The 25,164-nt window shown below is 44.7% G+C and overlaps 1 protein-coding gene across 1 annotated transcript in view; it reads left to right on the forward strand.

Annotated features, from left to right (window-relative positions):
* The window catches only part of LRRC69 (leucine rich repeat containing 69), an 87,679-nt gene that overhangs the window by 47,186 nt on the left and 15,329 nt on the right, over positions 1–25,164 (forward strand). The window contains exon 3 of the mRNA XM_063924090.1: positions 24,843–24,915. Coding sequence (XP_063780160.1) covers positions 24,843–24,915 — 73 coding nt within the window. The remainder of the gene's footprint in view (positions 1–24,842; positions 24,916–25,164) is intronic.

The following is a 25,164-nucleotide window of genomic DNA, read 5'->3' on the forward strand; positions in this document are numbered from 1 at the left end:
TTAAAAATACGGGGGATCCCCTGTCAATTTTCCCCCCGGATTTTTAGAACCGGGACCAGCTCGAAGAGCCCGAGGCTAGTTATGCTTTGGAGGGGGGACCCCACGCCATTTTTTTTCGGGTTTTTCCCGTTTTTAAAAAACCGGATCAAAATCCGTCAAATCGGCCGTTTTTCGGCCGCGGGACTGTCGAATCCGTTTTTGATTGAATATGGTCAATTTCGGCACCCACTTGCCGAAATTGGACGGTCGAATTGTGTCGAATTAAAAAACGGCCGATAATTTGCCGCGATTCGCCGCTAATTGCATATACCCCCAAGTGAGAAAAAAATGTGATGAAAAATAAGAAAAAAATGTACAGTCTGTGTCCTGGTAGTAGAGCAGGGGGTGCCTTGTCAGATGTGAGGAACATGGGGAGTATCCGTCGCTTCGCAAGAAGACGGACGATTACACTTGCTCTTTCAGTCACATATAGCTGTGCGGAGACTGGCACTCCTTAGGATCCAGGTAAAAGCAGTAAAGATGCCCAGGTGCCGAATGTAGTGGTTAATAACAAAGTAGAAGAATGCGGCACTCAAAGGACTTCATTGAAGACAGCAAGCTGGTTCAGGAAATAAGCTGACAGCGCAGCCTTGTCGGTCAACGTTTCATTTATTTACTAAATTTCGTCAGGACAAGATAACATAAGAAAAACAGTCTTACCTTAAATAGAACCCCACACAGACCATCATGCATGCTGTGTGTGCTTCCTGGACGGGGCTTGATGACGTCACCCCAGGGGCGACGCGCGCTCTCCAGCGCCGTTGCCATGGTTACCCGCCGGAGGCCAACACAGCGCTGTAAGTGACAGAAAGAATATATATATATTCATGCTTCTTTAATTATAGAACATAAAGCAACATGAAACAGTTTATCAAACTAAAGGGGGGTACACACGGAGCGATAATCTAAGCAATCTGACTAGATTGCTTAGATTTTCAGCAACATCGCTCCGTGTGTAGCCCCCTCAGCGATAGCGATGCGCGGCCCCGCACATCGCTATCGCTGCTGCTAGATTGGCCTGCATGCAGGCCAATCTAGCGGGTCGCTCACTTCACCCGCTGGGTGAAATGAGCGGCCCCCCCGTCTCCCCCCGCACGCTCAGCACAGATCGCGCTGTGCTGAGCGCCGGGAGAGATGTGTGCTGAGCGGTTCACTCAGCACACATCTCTCCCAAATCGGGCCGTGAGTACTGGCCTTTAGACAAAAACTAACATAAATTGTATACTATAAGTAGATAGTTCCATAGTTACAATAATCAGTGACCATAATGATATAGTCATAGCTAGCTGAGGACCATTACTTCTGTGGGTGGACATCTCCTCCACACCCAGCTTCCTTCTCCTCCTCTTGTTCCTCTGACATCCTCTGGCTTCTCCCTCACTAACTAGCATTATGTATATTTATTCAGCTGACATATTCTCATATGTTTATGATGCAATAGGTAACTATAGGTTTGCCATTTACATTCCAAGGTGTCATAAAACGTGTCATGCCCATCGTGGCTTGTTCTGCCCCAGCAGAGGCTATTTTGCCTGGGGTGCCTCAAGACCATTCATTTTATCATTCAATGTGATCTCTTGGTAGCAAGTCATTTATTTACTGTTCCTATAACCCGTGCTTCTGACCTATACTGGACAATAGAAAAGCTGCTTTAGAATGACCAAAGGAATTTTACTCCTTACCATCATCTCAAACTGCATATATACCTGTGTATTCCACTCACTTCAGGGCCTAAGCAGTAACACATGTTTCCTATACAGAGACTTACAGTAAAACACAGTATATCTCTATATGCTACATATACATAACATCATTTCCTAAATCATCTAAACATTTAACTCTTACATTCAAACAATTTTGTCTATTCCTTACTATAGAATATATGTATACTATTCACTATGGCAAAAATCACATATTTATCATTAATGATATATTTTTTTAAAGAGGCTATCATTTGCATGGCAAAACCATGGCTTGTAAATGATTGCCTCTTTAAAAAAACACTTGAGCTCGGCCGGCATCCCGCACCTCCGGCAAACTCTACCCCATTTTATATATGCCCCATATCTCTGATTCTAATTAGTGATGAGCGGGTTCGGTTCCTCGGAATCCGAACCCCCCCGAACTTCACCCTTTTTACACGGGTCCGAGGCAGACTCGGATCCTCCCGCCTTGCTCGGTTAACCCGAGCGCGCCCGAACGTCATCATTCTGCTGTCGGATTCTCGCGAGATTCGGATTCTATATAAGGAGCCGCGCGTCGCCGCCCTTTTTCACTCGTGCATTGGAAATGATAGTGAGAGGACGTGGCTGGCGTCCTCTCACTTTGTTTCAGGGGGCTGCAGTGCAAATATCTTTATTCTGGGGACCAGCAGTATTATAGGAGGAGTACAGTGCAGAGTTTTGCTGACCAGTGACCACCAGTATTATACGTTCTCTGCCTGAAAAACGCTCCATATCTGTGCTCAGTGTGCTGCATATATCTGTGCTCACACTGCTTTATTGTGGGGACTGGGGACCAGCAGTATTATATAGGAGGAGTACAGTGCAGAGTTTTGCTGACCAGTGACCACCAGTATTATACGTTCTCTGCCTGAAAAACGCTCCATATCTGTGCTCAGTGTGCTGCATATATCTGTGCTCACACTGCTTTATTGTGGGGACTGGCGACCAGCAGTATTATATAGGAGGAGTACAGTGCAGAGTTTTGCTGACCAGTGACCACCAGTATTATACGTTCTCTGCCTGAAAAACGCTCCATATCTGTGCTGCATTGTAGTATATAGTAGGAGTACAGTGCATAATTTTGCTGACCACCAGTATATAATATATAGGAGTACGGTACAGAAGGCCACTGCTCTACCTACCTCTGTGTTGTCAAGTATACTATCCATCCATACCTGTGGTGCATTTCAGTTTTGCACAGTTTGCTGACCAACAGTATATAATATATAGCAGTACGGTACAGTAGGCCACTGCTCTACCTACCTCTGTGTCGTCAAGTATACTATCCATCCATACCTGTGGTGCATTTCAGTTTTGCACAGTTTGCTGACCACCAGTATATAATATATAGCAGTACGGTACAGTAGGCCACTGCTCTACCTACAGTACCTCTGTGTCGTCAAGTATACTATCCATCCATACCTGTGGTGCATTTCAGTTGTGCGCAGTGTATATATATATATATATATATATATATATAGTTAATTCACAGGCAACTACAGACTTGATTGAGGTACTATGTCCCCGGTACTAAATACCATCTAGGTTCCATTTCTCTAGGCAGGCGATACCGAAAATGTACACAGACCTCAGAAAAAGAGTCACCAGTGTCCTAAAAAATGCAGTTGTACCCAATGTCCACTTAACCACGGACATGTGGACAAGTGGAGCAGGGCAGACTCAGGACTATATGACTGTGACAGCCCACTGGGTAGATGTATTGCCTCCCGCAGCAAGAACAGCAGCTGCGGCACCAGTAGCAGCATCTCGCAAACGCCAACTCGTTTCTAGGCAGGCTACGCTTTGTATCACCGCTTTCCAGAAGAGGCACACAGCTGACAACCTCTTACGGAAACTGAGGAACATCATCGCAGAATGGCTTACCCCAATTGGACTCTCCTGGGGATTTGTGACATCGGACAACGCCACCAATATTGTGCGTGCATTACATCTGGGCAAATTCCAGCACGTCCCATGTTTTGCACATACATTGAATTTGGTGGTGCAGAATTATTTAAAAAACGACAGGGGCGTGCAAGAGATGCTGTCGGTGGCCCGAAGAATTGCGGGCCACTTTCGGCATTCAGCCACCGCATGCCGAAGACTGGAGCACCAGCAAACAGTCCTGAACCTGCCCTGCCATCATCTGAAGCAAGAGGTGGTAACGAGGTGGAATTCAACCCTCTATATGCTTCAGAGGATGGAGGAGCAGCAAAAGGCCATTCAAGCCTATACATCTGCCTACGATATAGGCAAAGGAGGGGGAATGCACCTGACTCAAGCGCAGTGGAGAATGATTTCAACGTTGTGCAAGGTTCTGCAACCCTTTGAACTTGCCACACGTGAAGTCAGTTCAGACACTGCCAGCCTGAGTCAGGTCATTCCCCTCATCAGGCTTTTGCAGAAGAAGCTGGAGACATTGAAGGAGGAGCTAAAACAGAGCGATTCCGCTAGGCATGTGGGACTTGTGGATGGAGCCCTTAATTCGCTTAACCAGGATTCACGGGTGGTCAATCTGTTGAAATCAGAGCACTACATTTTGGCCACCGTGCTCGATCCTAGATTTAAAACCTACGTTGGATCTCTCTTTCCGGCAGACACAAGTCTGCAGAGGTTCAAAGACCTGCTGGTGAGAAAATTGTCAAGTCAAGCGGAACGTGACCCGTCAACAGCTCCTCCTTCACATTCTCCCGCAACTGGGGGAGCGAGGAAAAGGCTAAGAATTCCGAGCCCACCCGCTGGCGGTGATGCAGGGCAGTCTGGAGCGAGTGCTGACATCTGGTCCAGACTGAAGGACCTGCCAACAATTACTGACATGTCGGGTGGGAGGAAGATCAAAGGCGCTGCTATACACGTAACGAATATAAATAAAGAAAAAATTGTAGGATATACTTGCAAAGAACTGGGTGGTTCCTCGTTAATCTTTTTCTACAGATCCAATGATTACCAGATGTTTACATGCAAAAAAACAAAAATGGACAACAAATGTATAGTAATGTCTATAATGAGTTCAATTTTTGGTGTGTTCTCCTTTGAAATAGAGCCCTGGTAATGTGGAGGTTACTCTTGATAGGAGATAGGGAAAGTTTCTCACCACCGCTTCACAAACATAGGTACACGTACCAAAACTCACATAGAGTTAAATATCACCATACATATAGGGGTATCTTTTTTTACTTCTAATTATAACGCATGGAATAAGATCCGTACAACGAAAACGTACCACACTCACGTTTTCAACAGGTGGTATTCCACACGTAACAGTTTCTTTGAATAGATGAGTGACTCTTCTCTTCCAAAAAGATTCAATTTATTGTAGCGTGATACAATTTAAAAAATAATATAAATAAAATCTCCTTAATCCATTACAAAAAAATCCAGGATAGAGCAAAATGTGGGTCAGAATGGCCCACCTTGAAAAAGACCTCGTGTCGAAACGGCGTTGGTGATATCAGACAGTGCTTTTTAATTCTCCCACATCCACATCAATCCAAGGTAATATGCAGCATTTGTGTTCACAAGTGTAAGTCCGGAATTCACTTGTGTTTTGTCATATTTCCATTCTGACCCACATTTTGCTCTATCCTGGATTTTTTTGTAATGGATTAAGGAGATTTTATTTATATTATTTTTTAAATTGTATCACGCTACAATAAATTGAATCTTTTTGGAAGAGAAGAGTCACTCATCTATTCAAAGAAACTGTTACGTGTGGAATACCACCTGTTGAAAACGTGAGTGTGGTACGTTTTCGTTGTACGGATCTTATTCCATGCGTTATAATTAGAAGTAAAAAAAGATACCCCTATATGTATGGTGATATTTAACTCTATGTGAGTTTTGGTACGTGTACCTATGTTTGTGAAGCGGTGGTGAGAAACTTTCCCTATCTCCTATCAAGAGTAACCTCCACATTACCAGGGCTCTATTTCAAAGGAGAACACACCAAAAATTGAACTCATTATAGACATTACTATACATTTGTTGTCCATTTTTGTTTTTTTGCATGTAAACATCTGGTAATCATTGGATCTGTAGAAAAAGATTAACGAGGAACCACCCAGTTCTTTGCAAGTATATCCTACAATTTTTTCTTTATTTATATTCGTTACGTGTATAGCAGCGCCTTTGATCTTCCTCCCACCCGCCATATTTTTTTCACTTGTTAACCCTTTGTGATCTGGATTTGGGCAGATCACAGGAAGGTAGGATTGGGCAGCTAGCTTTTGCGCCAGAACTCACACACTTTTATATTTCCGAATTACTGACATGTCGTCTACTGTCACTGCATATGATTCTCTCACCATTGAAAGAATGGTGGAGGATTATATGAGTGACCGCATCCAAGTAGGCACGTCAGACAGTCCGTACGTATACTGGCAGGAAAAAGAGGCAATTTGGAGGCCCTTGCAGAAACTGGCTTTATTTTACCTAAGTTGCCCACCCTCCAGTGTGTACTCCGAAAGAGTGTTTAGTGCAGCCACTCACCTGGTCAGCAATCGGCGTACGAGGTTACTTCCAGAAAATGTGGAGAAGATGATGTTCATCAAAATGAATTATAATCAATTCCTCCGTGGAGACATTCACCAGCAATTGCCTCCAGAAAGTACACAGGGACCTGAGATGGTGGATTCCAGTGGGGACTAATTAATAATCTGTGAGGAGGGGGATGTACACAGTGAAAGGGGTGAGGAATCGGACGATGAGGAGGAGGTGGACATCTTGCCTCTGTAGAGCCAGTTTGTGCAAGGAGAGATTGATTGCTTCTTTTTTGGTGGGGGCCCAAACCAACCAGTCATTTCAGTCACAGTTGTGTGGCAGACCCTGTCGCTGAAATGATGGGTTTGCTAAAGTGTGCATGTCCTGTTTATACAACATAAGGGTGGGTGGGAGGGCCCAAGGACAATTCCATCTTGCACCTCTTTTTTCTTTCATTTTTCTTTGCATCATGTGCTGTTTGGGGACTATTTTTTTGAAGTGCCATCCTGCCTGACACTGCAGTGCCACTCCTAGATGGGCCATGTGTTTGTGTCGGCCACTTGTGTCGCTTAGCTTAGCCATCCAGCGACCTTGGTGCACCTCTTTTTTTCTTTGCATCATATGCTGTTTGGGGACTATTTTTTTGAAGTGCCATCCTGTCTGACACTGCAGTTCCACTCCTAGATGGGCCATGTGTTTGTGTCGGCCACTTGGGTCGCTTAGCTTAGTCATTCAGCGACCTCGGTGCAAATTTTAGGACTTAAAATAATATTGTGAGGTGTGAGGTGTTCAGAATAGACTGAAAATGAGTGGAAATTATGGTTATTGAGGTTAATAATACTATGGGATGAAAATGACCCCCAAATTCTATGATTTAAGCTGTTTTTGAGGGGTTTTTGTAAAAAAACACCTGAATCCAAAACACACCCGAATCCAACAAAAAATTTTCAGGGAGGTTTTGCCAAAATGCGTCCGAATCCAAAACACGGCCGCGGAACCGAATCCAAAACCAAAACACAAAACCCGAAAAATGTCCGGTGCACATCACTAATTCTAATTTATATTTTATGCGAACGATTACCTATTTGGCAATACAGGGCCCTCTCCCAGCATGTGCTTTTCCTGCTCTTACCTAGACTATGTAATACTCCCTACAACGGCACCTAAATCTCGGTTTCTGCCTACCTGATGTTTATCTTAGTGTCATGTCCCCTGATGCAGAAATGTTTATATACCAAGTACTTGTCCTACATTGTCTTGTACTATAAAGCTGGGTGCACACTTGTCCAATTCTCAGGAGATCCGACTCCTGACTGACAGGTTGCCTGAAATTGGACAAGTGTGTACCCTCCGCTGACCGACCCGTACACCTGATTCTGGTACCCTGTCGGGTTACCTACTTAAAAACTAGGAGACTTGAGCGCCAACCAGGAAACCACTATTGTAGTATGTAGGCAGCGGAGATCGGAGCAGGGGACCGATGTCCGGTTCCAGCAGTCCAGCACACTATCAGCATGGTGACAGTGCGGAATCTGGAAGGATCCCGGCATCATCCGCTGGTGCTGCGGGACTCAGCGGAGGGTATGGCGGCAGGAAGCGAGGAGGCGGGACAGGAAACTTTACCTGTGCAGAGTTCAACAGCAGTCGGAGTGCTTAATAGTGGCAGATGCTGTTTCCAGTTTAAAAAATGGTGCTGCATCGTCTTCAATCTTCAGGAGCTCTTCATTGCTCCTCCTCCGCCGTCGGACTGACACTCGCTGCCTCGTGCTGACTAATATTAATCAGCACAAGGGGGCGGAGCAATGACCTGACATGATTGGCTCGCTGGATCATTGCCCCCATCCCTTTGTGCCGGCTAATATTAGCTAGCACGAGGCAGCGGGTGTCAGTCTGACCGTGGAGGAACAATGGAGAGCTCCTGAAGATTGAAGATTCCGGGGAAGTCCTGGATGGGCGGCAGCCATGCAAAAGAGGTTAAAGGCCACCACCTCCTAGGTGAAGGTGCTGGATAATAAAATATTAAAACATTTGTTCTCCTGTTTTTATTGTAATATTTATTTCTCATACGTCCTAGAGGATGCTGGGGACTCCAAAAGGACCATGGGTTATAGACGGGATCCGCAGGAGACATGGGCACACTATAAGACTTTGAATGGGTGTGAACTGGCTCCTCCCTCTATGCCCCTCCTCCAGACCTCAGTTAGATTCTGTGCCAAGAGAGACTGGACACACACTAGGGGAGCTCTCCTGAGTTTCTCTGAAAAGACTTTATGTTAGGTTTATTATTTTCAGGGAGACCTGCTGGCTACAGGCTCCCTGCATCGTGGGAGTGAGGGGAGAGAAGCAGACCTACTTCTTCTGAGTTCAAGGGCTCTGCTTCTTAGGCTACTGGACACCATTAGCTCCAGAGGGTTCGATCACTTGGTGCGCCTAGCTGCTTGTTACCGGAGCCGCGCCGTCAACCCCCTCACAGAGCCAGAACAAAGAAGCCGGGTGAGTAAAGGAATAACAGAAGACTTCAGTGACGGCAGAAGACTTCAGAGTCTGAGGTACCGCGCAGCGGTCGCGCCGTGCGCCATTGCTCCCACACACAAGCGGCACTACAAGGGTGCAGGGCACAGGGGGGGACGCCCTGGGCAGCAATATACCTCATGTTATGGACTGGCAAAGTGGTATACAGTGCTTAGGCACTGTATACAGACCCCAGCCAGTATAATAATGTAAATAAATAGCGGGACTGAAGCGCGCCGATAAGGGGGCGTGGCTTAGCCCTCACCACTCTATCCAGCGCCATTTTCTCCTCAGAGATGCTGGCCCCGCCAAAACACGGGGGGGGCACAGTTGTTTAGTGCAACAATAAAGCACTACGTATATATATATACATACAATGAGCGTGTGGTAGATGAGTTGGTAAACGTTTTATGTGTTTTCCCTATCAGATACTGGGATCTACCCATTATGGTCAGTGTAAGGTCGATGGTGTTTAGTACACGTGTGTCGGCATGTGTGAGTGCTCTGCCACAAACGACTATGGGAATCCCCCTGTCGGCACTGCCGACTCCTGATGGTACTTGGTTCATGAGATTAAGTGTCAGCATGTCAGCAGTTGTATGCTTTTCCAAGGAAAACACTATATGGGAGACACAGACGTATGTGGGTGACCCTGTTGGCACCAACTAATATGACTGGGTATAAATTAACATGCATTTCAAAAAAGTTATACGTGTGAGTGTGTGTGTGTGTGTGTGTGTGTGTATATATATATATATATATATATATATACATGAAAAAGAAAACAAAAAAAAAAAAAAATATATATATATATATATATATATATATGGTACGGTTGCATTGATCTGTAGCTCGAGCACAGACGTAGTAATATTTGTGGGGGTGTAATATTTAGAATATGTATATATTTCCCTCAGGGTCGCATACATGTTATTTTGCCCAGTTACTACTCCCGGCTGTCGACATGAATACTATATCTTATGTCGACCATAATGTTTCCTGATTAGATCCACAACATCGGCATTCAGTACATGTTCATACACATTAAGAACGCATTAATGTCACTAGGGACCCTGCTGTTCCTGACAAAAATATATATATATGAGATATGTATATATAGATATATGTGTATTTAAAGGTGTATATTTATATTACAATTTCTAATGAATGCTGAAGTAAACTTTTCCTTCTCATGTGCTGGTCGCTCTGTTGAATAACTCTAGGTCAGCCATGACAAGATGGTTTCAAATCATCACGAGGAGTCCGAGTGTTTATTCTTTTCCCGCCATGGATAGAATAAAGTGAGAGTCAACCCCTGTTCTGCACGGGGCCCTGTCACAAAGGATCATTTACAGGAAGCTAAGTGATATTTTAATTATATGCTTTAATTATACTTGCATTGCATGCGCAGGGGGGAGTGCTTGTATTCAGAAATGGTCGGTTACTTTGTTATCCGATATAATTACCCTGAGGAGAAATGTGATACTCCTTAAGTTTGGTCATGTCTAGAACATTGCAACATACTGCCGTGCAACTACAAGGGATGGGACTCTTGGGTGCGCGGGCCACTTCCATGGCGGTCTCGGCTAGGAGGGCATTGTGGATTCACAAATGCGGAAAAAGAAGTGGAGTCTCTTCCCCATGAAGGTGAAGCCTGGTTTGGTGATGGCCTTGTTAATATGCTCTCGGCAGGTGCCACGGGTAAGTCTGCCTTCTCACCCTGTGTTTCCTCACAACGGTTGGTGACGCATTGTTGTAGGATGCAGTCATTTCGACCGAATAGATAAGGATTCCCCTTTCTTTGCAGGTAAGGGAAGGTAAAAAAGGTAAGAGGCACAGGAGCATAAATCATCAATTCTTTCTGCCACGTCCACCGTGGGACGTTGGGTCTATCTTGCGGGGGACCACACAGGTGGGACCTCGTCTAAAACTCTTCAGTCAGTTTTGGAAAGGACATGGACCAGTGAGTTAAGGATAGAGTCCCTAGGGGGACATACGGGAGTTCCAGACGTCCCCCTCACTGATTTTTTCAAATCAACATTACCGAGCCTCCTCATGATAGGGAGGTAGTATGTGACGCAATACAAGAGTTGTGTCAGGATCAGGTCATTGTCCTGCTGTCCGTTCATAAAAAAAATTAAAAAAGAAAGAAAGAAAAAGAAGAAGCTGTTGTTCAAGTTTTTTCGTGCTCCCGAGGCTGGACGACTCGGTCAGACAAATCCCAATTTTCCTACTTAAACTCCATGAGGGAATCTCTCATGGCAGGGTTCTCCACTCTGAAAGTGGAGTAAGGAGGTCTAATTACGGTTTCTTCCGCATTAGGCATGCCTGAGGTTTGCGATTCAGGATTGTTGTTACCATTTCGCCAGGGTGATGGCGGTATGATGGGTTTCCTTCGATAGTACGGAGTCATATTTATTCTGTACTGGATCGCTCTCCGTATTACGGAGAGATCAAGAAGCTATAAGGTGCAAATCATTGTTTTCTCCTTGACAGTTCTTCAACAACAGGACTTGCCAGTATCCCTGTTGATCCCAACGACGCAGAGATCGGCTTGGGCAATATTTTTAGAGGCAGTACTGAGAAGAGTTTACGTCCAAAATAAAAAAAAAGAAAGAAAGGGGGAAGCTCTGAGAATTCAGAGTCTGGCAGACCTGCAACGGTGTCAATCCATCGATACATTCAGTTGCTGAAAAAGTTGGTTGGGGCCTACGAGGCCATTCAGTGGACAGGTTGCAGGCCTGAGTGTTTAGCGGGACCTGTTGGACAAGTGGTCCGGTTCCCACCTTGGATAATCATGGTTTCAAGACCAGTATCTCGCTCCTGTGGTAGTGGCGCAATTCTCACTGAGGACAAGTGTCATGTTAGGATACTTGTCGCACCATTAACGGTCTAGAGTTAAGGGACGTTTATAGCGGTTTTCTACAGACAATAACCGGAGAAGACATGGCAGAAGCCAGAAAGATTTTCCGCTGGGCGACAAAAACATTTACGCACTCTATCAGCAATGTTCGTTCCAGGAGTGGACAACTGGGAAGCAGACTTCCTTGGCGGACACGTTCTCCGTTCAGGAGGGTTGAGTCTTCATCAAGAGGTTTTCACAGAAGTGATAAGTCTTTGGAGAATTCCGCAAATAGACGAGATGGCGTCTCGCCTCGACAAGATACTTCAGAAATTTTGTTATGGGTCGAGGGTCCCTCAAGCGATAGCGGCGGACGCCCTAGTGACACCGTGGGTGTTTCGGTCGGCCTATGTGTTCCCTTCACGTCCACTCTTTCCAAAGATGTTAAAGCTTATAAGAGGAACAAAAATTCAGATGATCCTCCTTGCTCCAGACTGGTCAAGGAGGGCTGGTATCTGGGTCTTCAGCGATTACTCATAGGAGATCCCTGACCTCTTCATCTGCGAGAGGATCTGTTATCGCAGGGGCCGTGTGTATTCCAAGACTTACCGCGGTTTACATTGACGACTTGGAGATTGAACGTCGGATCCCAGCCCGGAAGGGTATTCCCAGTGAAGTCTTCCCTACTCTTCTTCAGTCAGAAAAGGAGTAATGTCAAATCATTACCACCATATTTGGGGGAAATCTTGTGTCTTGGGATGAATCCAAGAAAGTTCCTACGGAAGAATTCCACTTGGATTGTTTGCTCCCTTCTTTTCTTACAAGATCGTGTGGAGGCGATCTTAGGTTGGGCTTGATTAAGGTTCAGATTTCAGCCTTATTGGGTTTCTTCCAAAACTAACAATGGGCCTCCTTTCCAGAGTTTTATACTTTCGTAAAAGGAGTCTTACATATCCATCCTCCCTCTGTACCTCTGAGACACCATAGGATCTTTACGTGGTGTTGCGGTTACTGCAATTTCTTAGATTGACCTTTTCAGTATGGTTAAGTTGAAATTCCTCACTTGGAAAGTGGTCATTCGGTTGACCTTGGCATCCGCGAGGCGGGTGTCTGAGTTGCCGGTTTGGTCTTACAAGAGCCCTGTTTAATCTTCCATGAAGATAGAGCGGAGTTGAGAACTCGGCAGCAGTTTCTGCCAAAAGTGGTGTCATCGGTTTCAATTGAACCATCCTATTGTGGTGCCGGTGGCTACTGACGCCTGGGCGACATCGGAGTATCTCGATGTGGTCGGAATTTTGAACATTTGTGTTGCCAAATTGGCTCAGATCAGGAAAACGGAGGTTCTGTTTATCCTATATGCTCCCAACAAGATTGGGGTTCCTGCTTCCAAGCAGACTATTGCACGCTGTGACTTGTAATACGATTAAGCTTGCTCATTTTACGGCTGGATTACTGTTACCGAAATCGGTGAAGGCCCATTCTACCAAGTAGGTGGGCTCATACTAGGCTGCTGCCCGAAGGGTCTCGGGTTTATAGCCTTGCAGAGCAGCTGCTTCGTTGGGTTCAAACGATTTTGCAAATATTCTACAAGTTTGATACCCTGCTTGTTGAGGTCCTCTTGTTTGGGCAGTTCGGTGCTGCAGAGTCATCCGCACTCTCCCGCCCGTTCTAGAGCTTTGGTATAGACCCCATGGTCCTTTTGGAGTCCCCAGCATCCTCTAGGACGTATGAGAAAATAGGATTTTAATACCTACCGGTAAATCCTTTTCTCTTAGTCCGTAGAGGATGCTGGGTGCCCGTCCCAGTGCGGACTGTATCTGCAGTTATTGGTTATGGTACATATGTTGGGTTGCTTTTCAGTCATTCGGTTGCTGACGTTATTCATGCCATGGCATGCGGTTTGCTATTATTGGTCGTGTTTACACACAGGTTGTGTTACAGTTTCGGTCAGCATATTGCTGTATATTTTTTCATGCCGTCGGCTGGTGTTCTATTGAAGGCCACGTTCTGCGGTATGTTCGTGGTGTGAGCTGGTATGACACTCACCGTGTTTACACAATAAATTCTTTCCTCGAAATGTCCGTCTCCCTGGGCACAGTTCTATAACTGAGGTCTGGAGGAGGGGCATAGAGGGAGGAGCCAGTTCACACCCATTCAAAGTCTTATAATAATAATAATAATAATAATAATTTTATTTATATAGCACTCTTTCTCCAATAGGACTCAAGGCGCTTAACAGATACATAGCATAATATAGTACAGAAAATAATGAAGTACATTTTCATAAAATACAGAAGCATGAAGATACTAAAAGGGACATTATGGAAATGCTTGAGTAAACAGAAAAGTCTTGAGTCTACTTTTGAAGGATTCTATAGTTGGGGCCTCTCGCACTGTGCGGGGAAGTGAGTTCCATAGAGTCGGAGCCGCATGACTAAAAGCTCGACCCCCAGATGAATTACGGTAGATTCTAGGTACTGCTAAAAGTCCTTCATCTACAGATCGCAGTAATCGAGTGGGGCAGTATGGGGTCAGAAGCTGTTTCAGGTACCTTGGGCCTTGGTCATGTAATGCTTTGAAACTCAGTAAGCCAATCTTGAAGATGATTCGCCATCGTACAGGCAGCCAGTGAAGGGAGTAGAGGATGGGTGTTATGTGGCTAGAACGGGGCTGGATGGTTAATAGCCTGGCAGCTGTGTTTTGCACCAGCTGTAAGCGCTGCAATTCTTTTGCTGGTAGACCAAGGTAGAGGGCATTACAGTAGTCTAAACGAGATGATAAAAATGCATGCGTGACTTTTGGCGTATCATTTGAGGGAATTAAGTGCTTGAATCTGGCTATGTTCCTCAGGTGAAAGAATGAGGATTTGATTGTGGCTGATATCTGATGTTTAAGTGTCAAGCCACCATCCAGGACAACGCCAAGATTCCGCACACGATCACTGGTCTGTAATTCTGAATCCCCGAGTGTAAGTCCAGTTGGTTGGCTATGCTGCAGTCTTGTCCTTTGATGTTGCGGTCGTATCATAAGGACCTCTGTTTTATCCGGGTTCAGTCCAGCCAACTGGCGCTCATCCACTCCTGTAGTTCAGCTAGACAGCCATTTAGGGTTGCTATTGGGTTATCAGTGCCCGGAGCAAAGGACAAGTACAGTTGTGTATCATCTGCATAGCAGTGGTAGACCAGGCCATGGCGCCTGATTATTTCACCCAATGGGAGCATGTATACTGCAAAAAGCATGGGGGATAGTATAGAACCTTGTGGGACACCACATGGCAATGGCACTGGTGGTGATGAGTATAATCCAGATGATACTCTCTGTGACCTGCCTGTGAGAAATGATTTGAACCAGCTTAGGACTGTGCCATCCAGACCACAGAAATGTATCAGTCGCTCAATCAGAAGCCCATGGTCCACGGTATCAAATGCTGCCGAGAGATCCAGAAGGATTAATATTGAACAATCACCTCTGTCTTTTGCCATCAGAAGATCATTTAACACACACACCAGGGCTGTTTCAGTGCTATGTCTTCTCCTGAATCCTGATTGAAATGGATCATAATTATCATGGGTTGTCAGGCGGGTTTCCAGTTGATTTGCAATGACTTTCTCAATAACCTTTCCTAGGAAAGGAAGGTTTGATACCAGTCTGTAGTTGGTCATGCAGTCGGGATCTAAATTAGGTTTTTTAAGAAGCGGTCTAACAATTGCTTCCTTTAGGGGTCCAGGAAAAATGCCTGTCTGCAAAGAGCATTGAACATTTTTTGTAAAGACAGGACCAATTATATCCATACAACCTATTAGAAGCTTGGTTGAGGCTGGGTCCAGATCACAGGTGGTGGGACGCAAAATCCGAGCAATTTCAGCAGTGTCCTTTACATCCACTGGATCAAAGCTGGTCCATGAAGGCAGGTAGCTTATATTGGCAGGCTTTGTAGTTTGGCACTCCTTTGATGGCACTGTGGAGATTCCAGCCCGGATGGTGGATATTTTATCTGCAAAGAAGTTTGCAAACTCGTTGCATCTTGCCTGGGAGAGGGTCTCATCAGTCTGCAGGCATACTGGCTTGCAAAGCATCTCCACTGTACGGAAAAGTTGAGCTGGCCTATTGTTTGCTGCTGTGATCTCATTTGACAGGAACTGTGCTTTCTTACGAGTGATTGTTGATTGATATTCTTCGTTATGCTTTATTAGTTTTATTTTGTCATCCACTAGGTTAGTCTTCCTCCATCGTCTTTCCAGTCTACGCCCCCTTTTCTTGAGCTCACTAACACTGTTGTCGAACCATGGAGCTTGACGTAGTGGTTTATGAGGTCTTAAACGCACAGGGGAGATAATATCAATTGCAGCCATAACATCCCTATTATAATAACGGACTAGGGAACAGGGATCCTCACAGGCACCCAGTATAGCAGAGAGATCCAGATTTGCTGCAAGAGCCTGGGGAGTCATACCCCTCCTTGGACGATACCTGGTCAACTCCACGGGCAGAGATCTTAATTGAGGGGTTGCAACTGAGAACCAGAGGGAGTAGTGGTCTGACCAGATGACTGGGTTTATTTTTAGGTCAGTGACTTCTAATCCAATCTGAAAGACAAGGTCGAGAGTGTGACCACTTTTATGTGTGGCAGAGGGAATGACCTGTGTGAAGCCCAGACCATTCATTGTGCACAGGAGGTCTTGGCCAAGGCGTGAGAGCTCATCATCCACCCATGCATTGAAATCCCCGAGGATGAGCCATCTTTGATGTTCCAGAACCAGGCCAGCAACAGTGTCTGCAATTTCTTGTAGAAATATCTTTCCATCTCCAGGTGGCCGGTAAATGAGAAGTACTCTGAAACCTAATCCTGTCGAACTCCGGGCAGCAATGCACTCAAATGAGCGAGTAGTTTCAATAGGGTGGACCCTAAGTTTAAGTTCTTTTTTGAAGCAGATAGCCACCCTGCCACCCCTGCGGCCCAGTCTTGGGTTGTGGATGACAGAGTAGTTTGTTGGTACTGCAGCCTCCAATATAGGTGCTGCATTTTCATCTAGCCAGGTCTCTGTAATACAGGCTAGATCTGCAGATACAATAAGGTCAGCAATTGTTGCAGTCTTGTTTCTTATAGATCTGGCATTACAAAGGACTGACGTGATTGGGCATACCAGAGGGCCTTCAGTTTTCTTTATGTTAAGTGCAGGAGCTCTGGGTGTGGGGGTCACAAAGTGAGAGTTGACAGTTCTGTCCTTCCAAACACAGTATAGTGTGCCCATGTCTCCTGCGGATCCCGTCTATACCCCATGGTCCTTTTGGAGTCCCCAGCATCCTCTACGGACTAAGAGAAAAGGATTTACCGGTAGGTATTAAAATCCTATTTTTACAGAGAGCCTATAAATGCCAGAGGGTCTTTAATGCCCCGCATGCTGGTACTTGTGGTTCTCCAAGTACCAGCATGCGGAGAAGGCTTGCTGGGACCTGTGGTCCTTGTGTAAAAGACAGTATTCTATTTTTCACTATTGGACTATCTACTCAGCACCCACTGCCCTGGCCTTGGGTGCCCTGGAGAGGGGGACCCCTTAACTGGTGGTGGGGTCCCCACTTCCCCAGGAATCTCTGGCCTGGGCTGACTAGTTAGGGGGGATGAATGCTTCGGCCACGGGACCCTGTAAGTGTGTACCCTGGCTGCAGCATAACCCACCTGTTAGAGGAGCCCGGTGCTGGTTCCGAAAATATGGGGGTCCCCTACTCATTTTGTTCCCCATATTTTTAGCACCAGGGCCAGCTCCAAAAACCCAGTGCTGGTACTTTAAATATGGGGGACCCCTACACATTTTATTCCCAGTATATTTTTGGACCAAAGCTGGCTCAAAGAGCCCGGTGCTAGTGATGCCTTTTAGGGGGGGACCCACATAATTCCTTTTTTTTTTTTTTTAAGGAACATTCACGTGATACTGCTAGGGGCAATATGTTTTTTAAACACGCTAAATGATAATTACTTAGTTCAATTAATTGAGGAACCAACTAGGTACAATGCAATCTTAGACCTGGTATTAACTAACAATGGGGAATTGGTATCAAATATTGAAGTAGGAGAGCCCATAGGTAACAGCGACCACAATATGGTCACATTCAATATCAGTGTTTGTAAGCAGTCCTATACTGGCTCAACTAGGACTCTAAACTTTAGCAAAGCCAACTTTGACATGATGAAGGAAGTGTTAAGGGACAGTGAATGGGAAATTCTGTTTCAAGGAAAAAATACTACAGAGAAATGGGATGTATTAAAATCACTGCTAATTAATAATACTTGGAAATTTATTCCCACAAGCAGCAAAAAAGGGAATAAAAATCCCAAACCAATTTGGTTTAACAAAAACATAAAGGAATTAATGGACAAAAAAAGACGAGCATTTAAAAAATACAAATCTGAGGGGGATGCGGAGTCATTACAGCACTATAAAGACTGTAACAAAATATGCAAAAAAGGAATAAGAGCGGCTAAAGTAGAAACTGAAAAACTAGTAGCAAAGGAAAGCAAAGCGAATACCTAATTTTTTTTTAAGTATGTCAACAGCAAGAGACTAAAGAAGGAGAGTATAGGCCCTTTAAAGGACAAGAGGGGAGTCTTAATCAAAAATGATAATGACATAGCAAACAAACTAAACAAGTTTTTTTCAACGGTATTTACCAGAGAGGACCAAATGCTGGGTCTAACACAAAATCTCAACAAAGATAATGTCCCACTGCTAAATGCTTATTTATGTGAGTAGATAGTCTGTGACCGATTAAAAACGTTAAAGATTAATAAGTCACCTGGTCCAGATGGAATTCACCCGAGAGTTCTTATGGAGCTGCACGCTGAACTAGCAAGACCTCTATTTTTGATCTTCATGAATTCGGTTAAATTGGGTATGGTTCCCAAAGACTGGCGTATAGCGGAGGTAGTGCCGATATTCAAAAAGGGGAGCAAAGCTGAACCAGGTAATTATAGACCAGTTAGTCTTACATCTATAGTGGGGAAAGTATTCAAAAGTTCCTTGAAGCAAATAAGGTCATTAAAAGGAACCAACATGGATTTGTGAAGGACAGATCATGTCAAACCAACTTACTTGGCTTTTAGGAAACAGTAAGTGCGAACCTTGATCAGGGTAAGGAGGTGGATGTAATCTTTTTAGACTTTGCCAAAGCTTTCGATACTGTACCACACAAGCGTCTTATCTATAAGCTACAAGAAATAGGGCTAGGGAGCACAATATGTACTTGGGTTAGTAATTGGTTAGATAATAGGGAGCAGCGCGTTGTGGTCAATGGATCATTTTCAAATTGGACTAAAGTACTAAGTGGTGTGTCACAAGGGTCTGTACTTGGACCACTTTTGTTCAACATTTTCATCAACGACCTAACATTAGGTCTAGAGAGCATGGTGTTAATTTTCGCAGACGACACCAAATTGTGTAAGGTTATAAATACGGAGGGGGATGCTGAGTCTCTTCAGAACGACTTAACTAAACTGGAAGCATGGGCGGCAAAATGGAGAATGAAATTCAACACAGACAAGTGTAAGGTAATGCACTGTGGGGGCAAGACCAAAAATAACACCTACATACTAAATGGGGTAATATTAGGGGATTCTGTACTGGAAAAAGACTTAGGGGTTCACATAGATAACAAATAAAGCAGCAGTACCCAAAGTAGGAGTGCAGCAAAGAAGGCAAATAAGATATTAGCATGCATAAAACGGGGAATTGATGCAAGGGACGAGAGTATTATACTCCCATTATATAAATCACTAGTGAGGCCACATCTTGAATACTGTGTGCAACTTTGGGCACCATATTACAAAAAGGATATCCTGGATCTAGAAAAGGTTCAGAGGCGGGCGACCAAACTAATCAGGCCATGGAGACGCTGGAATACAAGGAAAGGCTTGTAAGGCTAGGCATGTTTACATTGGAAAAGAGGAGACTAAGAGGGGACATGATCAACCTCTACAAATATATAAGGGGTCAATACACAGAGCTTGGGAGGGACCTGTTTTCTATAAGATCAGCACAGAGGACACGTGGTCACTCGCTTAGGTTAGAGGAGAGGAGTTTCCGCACATTGAGGCGAAAAGGTTTTTTCATAGTGAGGACAATACATGTTTGGAATTCCCTGCCTGGGAGAGTAGTAACAGCGGACTCAGTCAACACCTTTAAGAATGGGTTAGATAAATTCCTATTGGATAAAGATATTCAGGGTTATGGTGCATAGGCACGCATTATAGTTAATATAATTAGTCCTATAATAGGACTGAATAGGAGACCACAAATAGGTTGAACTCGATGGACAATTGTCTTTTTCAACCTTAGTTACTATGTTACTATTAAACTGCTGTCTCTATCCCCCCTTGACCATAATAATTAATTACATCGCTCGATAATAAATCTCACTTCTCCCACAGCCAAATTAATTTTTCAGCAAACAGATTGGCTGCTGAAAAATTGGCCAAGTGTGTAGCGAGGATTGGCTGTACAATCTGCGAGCGGGGCTACAGTATGATTGTATAATAAACAGTCTGATCTGCCGAGGATTGGCCAAGTGTGTCTTCTTTGTCTTCTTGTTTTGCTCATTTCTTTTAGGCGCTGTAGAACCCTTGTGGTGCCATATAAATAAGCAGTAATAATAATGCTGACCCTATCCCTAACCTTAATGCAGATATCCACATTATGTCAATGTCAACATTGTTCAGGTGTTTCCATTAATGTTGTTCACGTTTTAACCATGTCTGTTGTAAAAATGAGGTTTAATTGGGTGGGGAATCTGGCACAAATTTGAGTGGAAAGAAAATAAGTACAGAATCAGCTTGTGAGGGGTGGGGTATGTATTACCGGTGTCTGGGATCCCGGTGGCCAGCATCCCGACGCAGGAATCCCGGATGCAGAATGCCGGTGGGGGGAGGGGAGGGCGGTATGCTCACTACAGGTTCTATTCCCACTCTATGGGTGTTGTAGACACCCGCAAGTGGGAACAGAGCCGGCCCTAACCAATATGATGCCCTAGGCAAGATTTTGGCTGGTGCCCCCTAGCACCACCGCTGGTTCCGCCTCTGACCTTGCACCTCTTTCCCAGCACCATCACCCCTCACCCATAACAGTTCTTATTTTGGTGTTTGTACCCCCTATATTTTAAATAGGAACAGTTCGCACATTTCGTGCACAGCCCAAAAAGGGGTGTGTTTTTGCTGCAAGGGGCATGGCCACACAATAGTAACCCCAATTCAAATTGCGCCACACAGTACTGCAACTTTATTCACATTTGATCATGCGATAGTGTCCATAATTCACATCACATCCCACAGTAGTATCACTTTACCTTATAAACGTTACTCCTCACAGTAGAGACCCTTATTCACATTACATCACACTGAATTGCTCCTTATTTACATTACACCACACCCTACTGCTCTTTATTCACATTAGACAACACAGTAACAGACTATTATGTAGTAATATTTCTCACTCGGTGTGCATTAGGGAACACAGTTTTTTCCTACACAGAATTACCCCTCCCTTTTAGCACCTGAGTGACATTACAATCTGATTGAGCAGCTTTCCATTTTGTGTATTGTATTTAGATAGGCATAGATGGGCCAACATTAGGAGGGATTGCTGACTCCATAGTGCCATAGGGGAAGCCAGGGGTATCCCCAGGTAAGCTGGCTCTCAGATGCTGTAGGAGCCATTACCATGTGGCCTTACACTGGGAATTTAACCCAGACATATTTGTAATTATTTATGGGGTGGGTGTGGGGTGCGGTGGCCCCTGTGTCGGTGTGGCTGGGCTGCTTCAGGTCGGCACACCCTAACACTTTATTAACACTTATGATTTTCCCTATCACTTTGTATATATTATTTTAATCACACCACTTACATTGCACTTCGGTGCTTCTTATTAACCCCTATTAATTTTCACCTGTGTGCTGACCTGGGGTGGCCGACCTGTGCCGACATCGTGGGGTCCTGCACCCCGGACCCATACCTAGTATTAGGGACCCCCAGTGACGGAGAAGCCTTGTCGATCGGCCTGGGGGCTTAACCCTATATCTGCAGATATACGCAACTAAGATCTCCGTATTATCTGACTATTATGTAGTAATATTTCTCACTCAGTGTGCATTAGGGAACACAGTTTTTTCCTACACAGAATTACCCCTCCCTTTTAGCACCTGAGTGACATTACAATCTGATTGAGCAGCTTTCCATTTTGTGTATTGTATTTAGAGAGGCATAGATGGGCCAGCATTAGGAGGGATTGCTGACTCCATAGTGCCATAGGGGAAGCCAGGGGTATCCCCAGGTAAGCTGGCTCTCAGATGCTGTAGGAGCCATTACCATGTGGCCTTACACTGGGAATTTAACCCAGACATATTTGTAATTATTTATGGGGTGGGTGTGGGGTGCGGTGGCCCCTGTGTCGGTGTGGCTGGGCTGCTTCAGGTCGGCACACCCTAACACTTTATTAACACTTATGATTTTCCCTATCACTTTGTATATATTATTTTATTCACACCACTTACATTGCACTTCGGTGCTTCTTATTAACCCCTATTAATTTTCACCTGTGTGCTGACCTGGGGTGGCCGACCTGTGCCGACATCGTGGGGTCCTGCACCCCGGACCCATACCTAGTATTAGGGACCCCCAGTGACGGAGAAGCCTTGTCGATCGGCCTGGGGGCTTAACCCTATATCTGCAGATATACGCAACTAAGATCTCTGTATTATCTGACTATTATGTAGTAATATTTCTCACTCGGTGTGCATTAGGGAACACAGTTTTTTCCTACACAGAATTACCCCTCCCTTTTAGCACCTGAGTGACATTACAATCTGATTGAGCAGCTTTCCATTTTGTGTATTGTATTTAGAGAGGCATAGATGGGCCAGCATTAGGAGGGATTGCTGACTCCATAGTGCCATAGGGGAAGCCAGGGGTATCCCCAGGTAAGCTGGCTCTCAGATGCTGTAGGAGCCATTACCATGTGGCCTTACACTGGGAATTTAACCCAGACATATTTGTAATTATTTATGGGGTGGGTGTGGGGTGCGGTGGCCCCTGTGTCGGTGTGGCTGGGCTGCTTCAGGTCGGCACACCCTAACACTTTATTAACACTTATGATTTTCCCTATCACTTTGTATATATTATTTTAATCACACCACTTACATTGCACTTCGGTGCTTCTTATTAACCCCTATTAATTTTCACCTGTGTGCTGACCTGGGGTGGCCGACCTGTGCCGACATCGTGGGGTCCTGCACCCCGGACCCATACCTAGTATTAGGGACCCCCAGTGACGGAGAAGCCTTGTCGATCGGCCTGGGGGCTTAACCCTATATCTGCAGATATACGCAACTAAGATCTCCGTATTATCTGACTATTATGTAGTAATATTTCTCACTCGGTGTGCATTAGGGAACACAGTTTTTTCCTACACAGAATTACCCCTCCCTTTTAGCACCTGAGTGACATTACAATCTGATTGAGCAGCTTTCCATTTTGTGTACAACACAGTAATGCCCTTTCTATATGCAACGCCACATAGTAGAGCACCTTATGCACATAATGCCACACATTAGTAATGCATTTATACACAATTCCACACAGTAATGCCCCTTACACATATGAGACACATCATTAATGTCCTTATAAACATAATGCGTCTTACACATTATGATAACCTTTATTAATGCCCTTTTACACATAATGTACCTTACACATATGCCGCACATTATTAATGCCCTTATACACATAATGACACATAGTGCCCCCTACACATTTGCTGCACATTATTAGTGCCCCTATACACATGACACACATACAGTAGTACCCTGTTACACATATGCAGCACATTATTAATGCCCTTATACACATAATGACACATATAGTGCCCCTTACACATATGTTGCACATTATTAATGCATTTTTACATGACACACATAATGCTCCTTACACATATTCCGAACACTACTGCACAACCAACCCACTCACATGCACACAGCAATCTCACTGCCACTAACACTGTGACCTCTGCCTCTGCTTGGATACAGATGTGTCCTCATATCTTGCCACAATGCTAACGTCGGGCACCTTTTTTAAAATTAAAATGCATCTTATTTGCATTGCTATGTTGCTAGGATGCACAAGCAGCTTCTGCTGATTAAAATGATATGCAGCATGCCTATATAATGTGAGACTGTGGCTGTATCTGCATATGAAATGCTACACACAGAATATAGGCATGCCGCATATCATTTTAATCAGCAGAAGCTGCGGATGCCCCTAGGCATATCAAATGCCCTAGGCAATTGCCTAGTTTGCCTATAGCTATGGCCGGCCCTGAGTGGGAATAGTCCCATTCAGTCGTCATGCCAACTGTTAGGATTGTCAGTCTTCGACAGGGTCGGACTGGCCCACCGGGGTACAGGGGAAACCACCGGTGGGTCCCCTTGCCTGGAGGCCCACCCCTCTTTGAAAGATCAGGTTCCAGACTGTCTACTTGAATTATATATATGTTACATTACACTGCACAGGACTATGGTGTATTTTCTACAGTGCATTGATGTTATTATTCTGGTACATTATCATGCATGCGCTACCAGGATTTACTATATATTTTTTATCAAGGGGCCCACTAGCCACACCCCTAAACATGATGGGCCCCTATCACTGCATTCCCCTGGTGGGCCCTTCACGCCCCAGTCAGACACTGGTCTCCGGGATGCAGGGGGAAGTATTGTGACCAGTGGTCTTCAGACCGCCGGTCACATAACTACATCCCCTTTGTGAGGACTTGAGGGGGAGGAGGGCTAAAAATGTAGTGGCCAAATAGGAGGGGAGGGGTAGGGCCATTTATGTGTGCCTCACTATGGCAATAGGCAATGCCTGGCCCAGGTTCAGACCTTACAGATGGAGTCAACCAGCCCAAGACGGTGAAAGTGGTCAGGCTAGGGAGCGTCTGACACCCTACACCTCGGCCCACCATGCCCATGAAGGGTTATTACACAGTATACTGCTTATAATTCACAACTTTGCCCAATAAACACTGAAGTGTTAATACAGATATTCTTTACAGGGGTTATTACATGTAGTAGTATCACTTGTGTGTGAATCTGTGATTTATGTAGTACAATATTGTATAATACAATATGCCTTATATAATATAGAAAATACTGTATGTAATCATGGGAGAACAATCACTATATACACGTTGTTTGTTTTATTTACAAGATGGATTAGAAAATCTGATCTCTCTGAACTTGAACAACAACCTACTGGAGCATCTTCCCTCTGACATTCACAAGTAAGATCAATAAGTCGCTTGGTTACAGCTATAAAAACCATATATTAACAATGAAGTAGTTATCGCATTACATTTTGATATTTATGTATACATCACATGATTCCATGTCTGATCAGACACACTATCTTGTATCACAGTCACTGACGTTTGTAGCTCATAGCATGCTATGCTGGCACCACAGCAGTCTGATAATACTCCGTAAAGTGAAACCTTTCGGGTTTAATGCTAAGATCTGTGTAAGGGGGAATC

The sequence above is a fragment of the Pseudophryne corroboree genome, chromosome 5 (assembly GCF_028390025.1).
Source record: "Pseudophryne corroboree isolate aPseCor3 chromosome 5, aPseCor3.hap2, whole genome shotgun sequence".
NCBI classification, from domain to species: Eukaryota; Metazoa; Chordata; class Amphibia; order Anura; family Myobatrachidae; genus Pseudophryne; species Pseudophryne corroboree.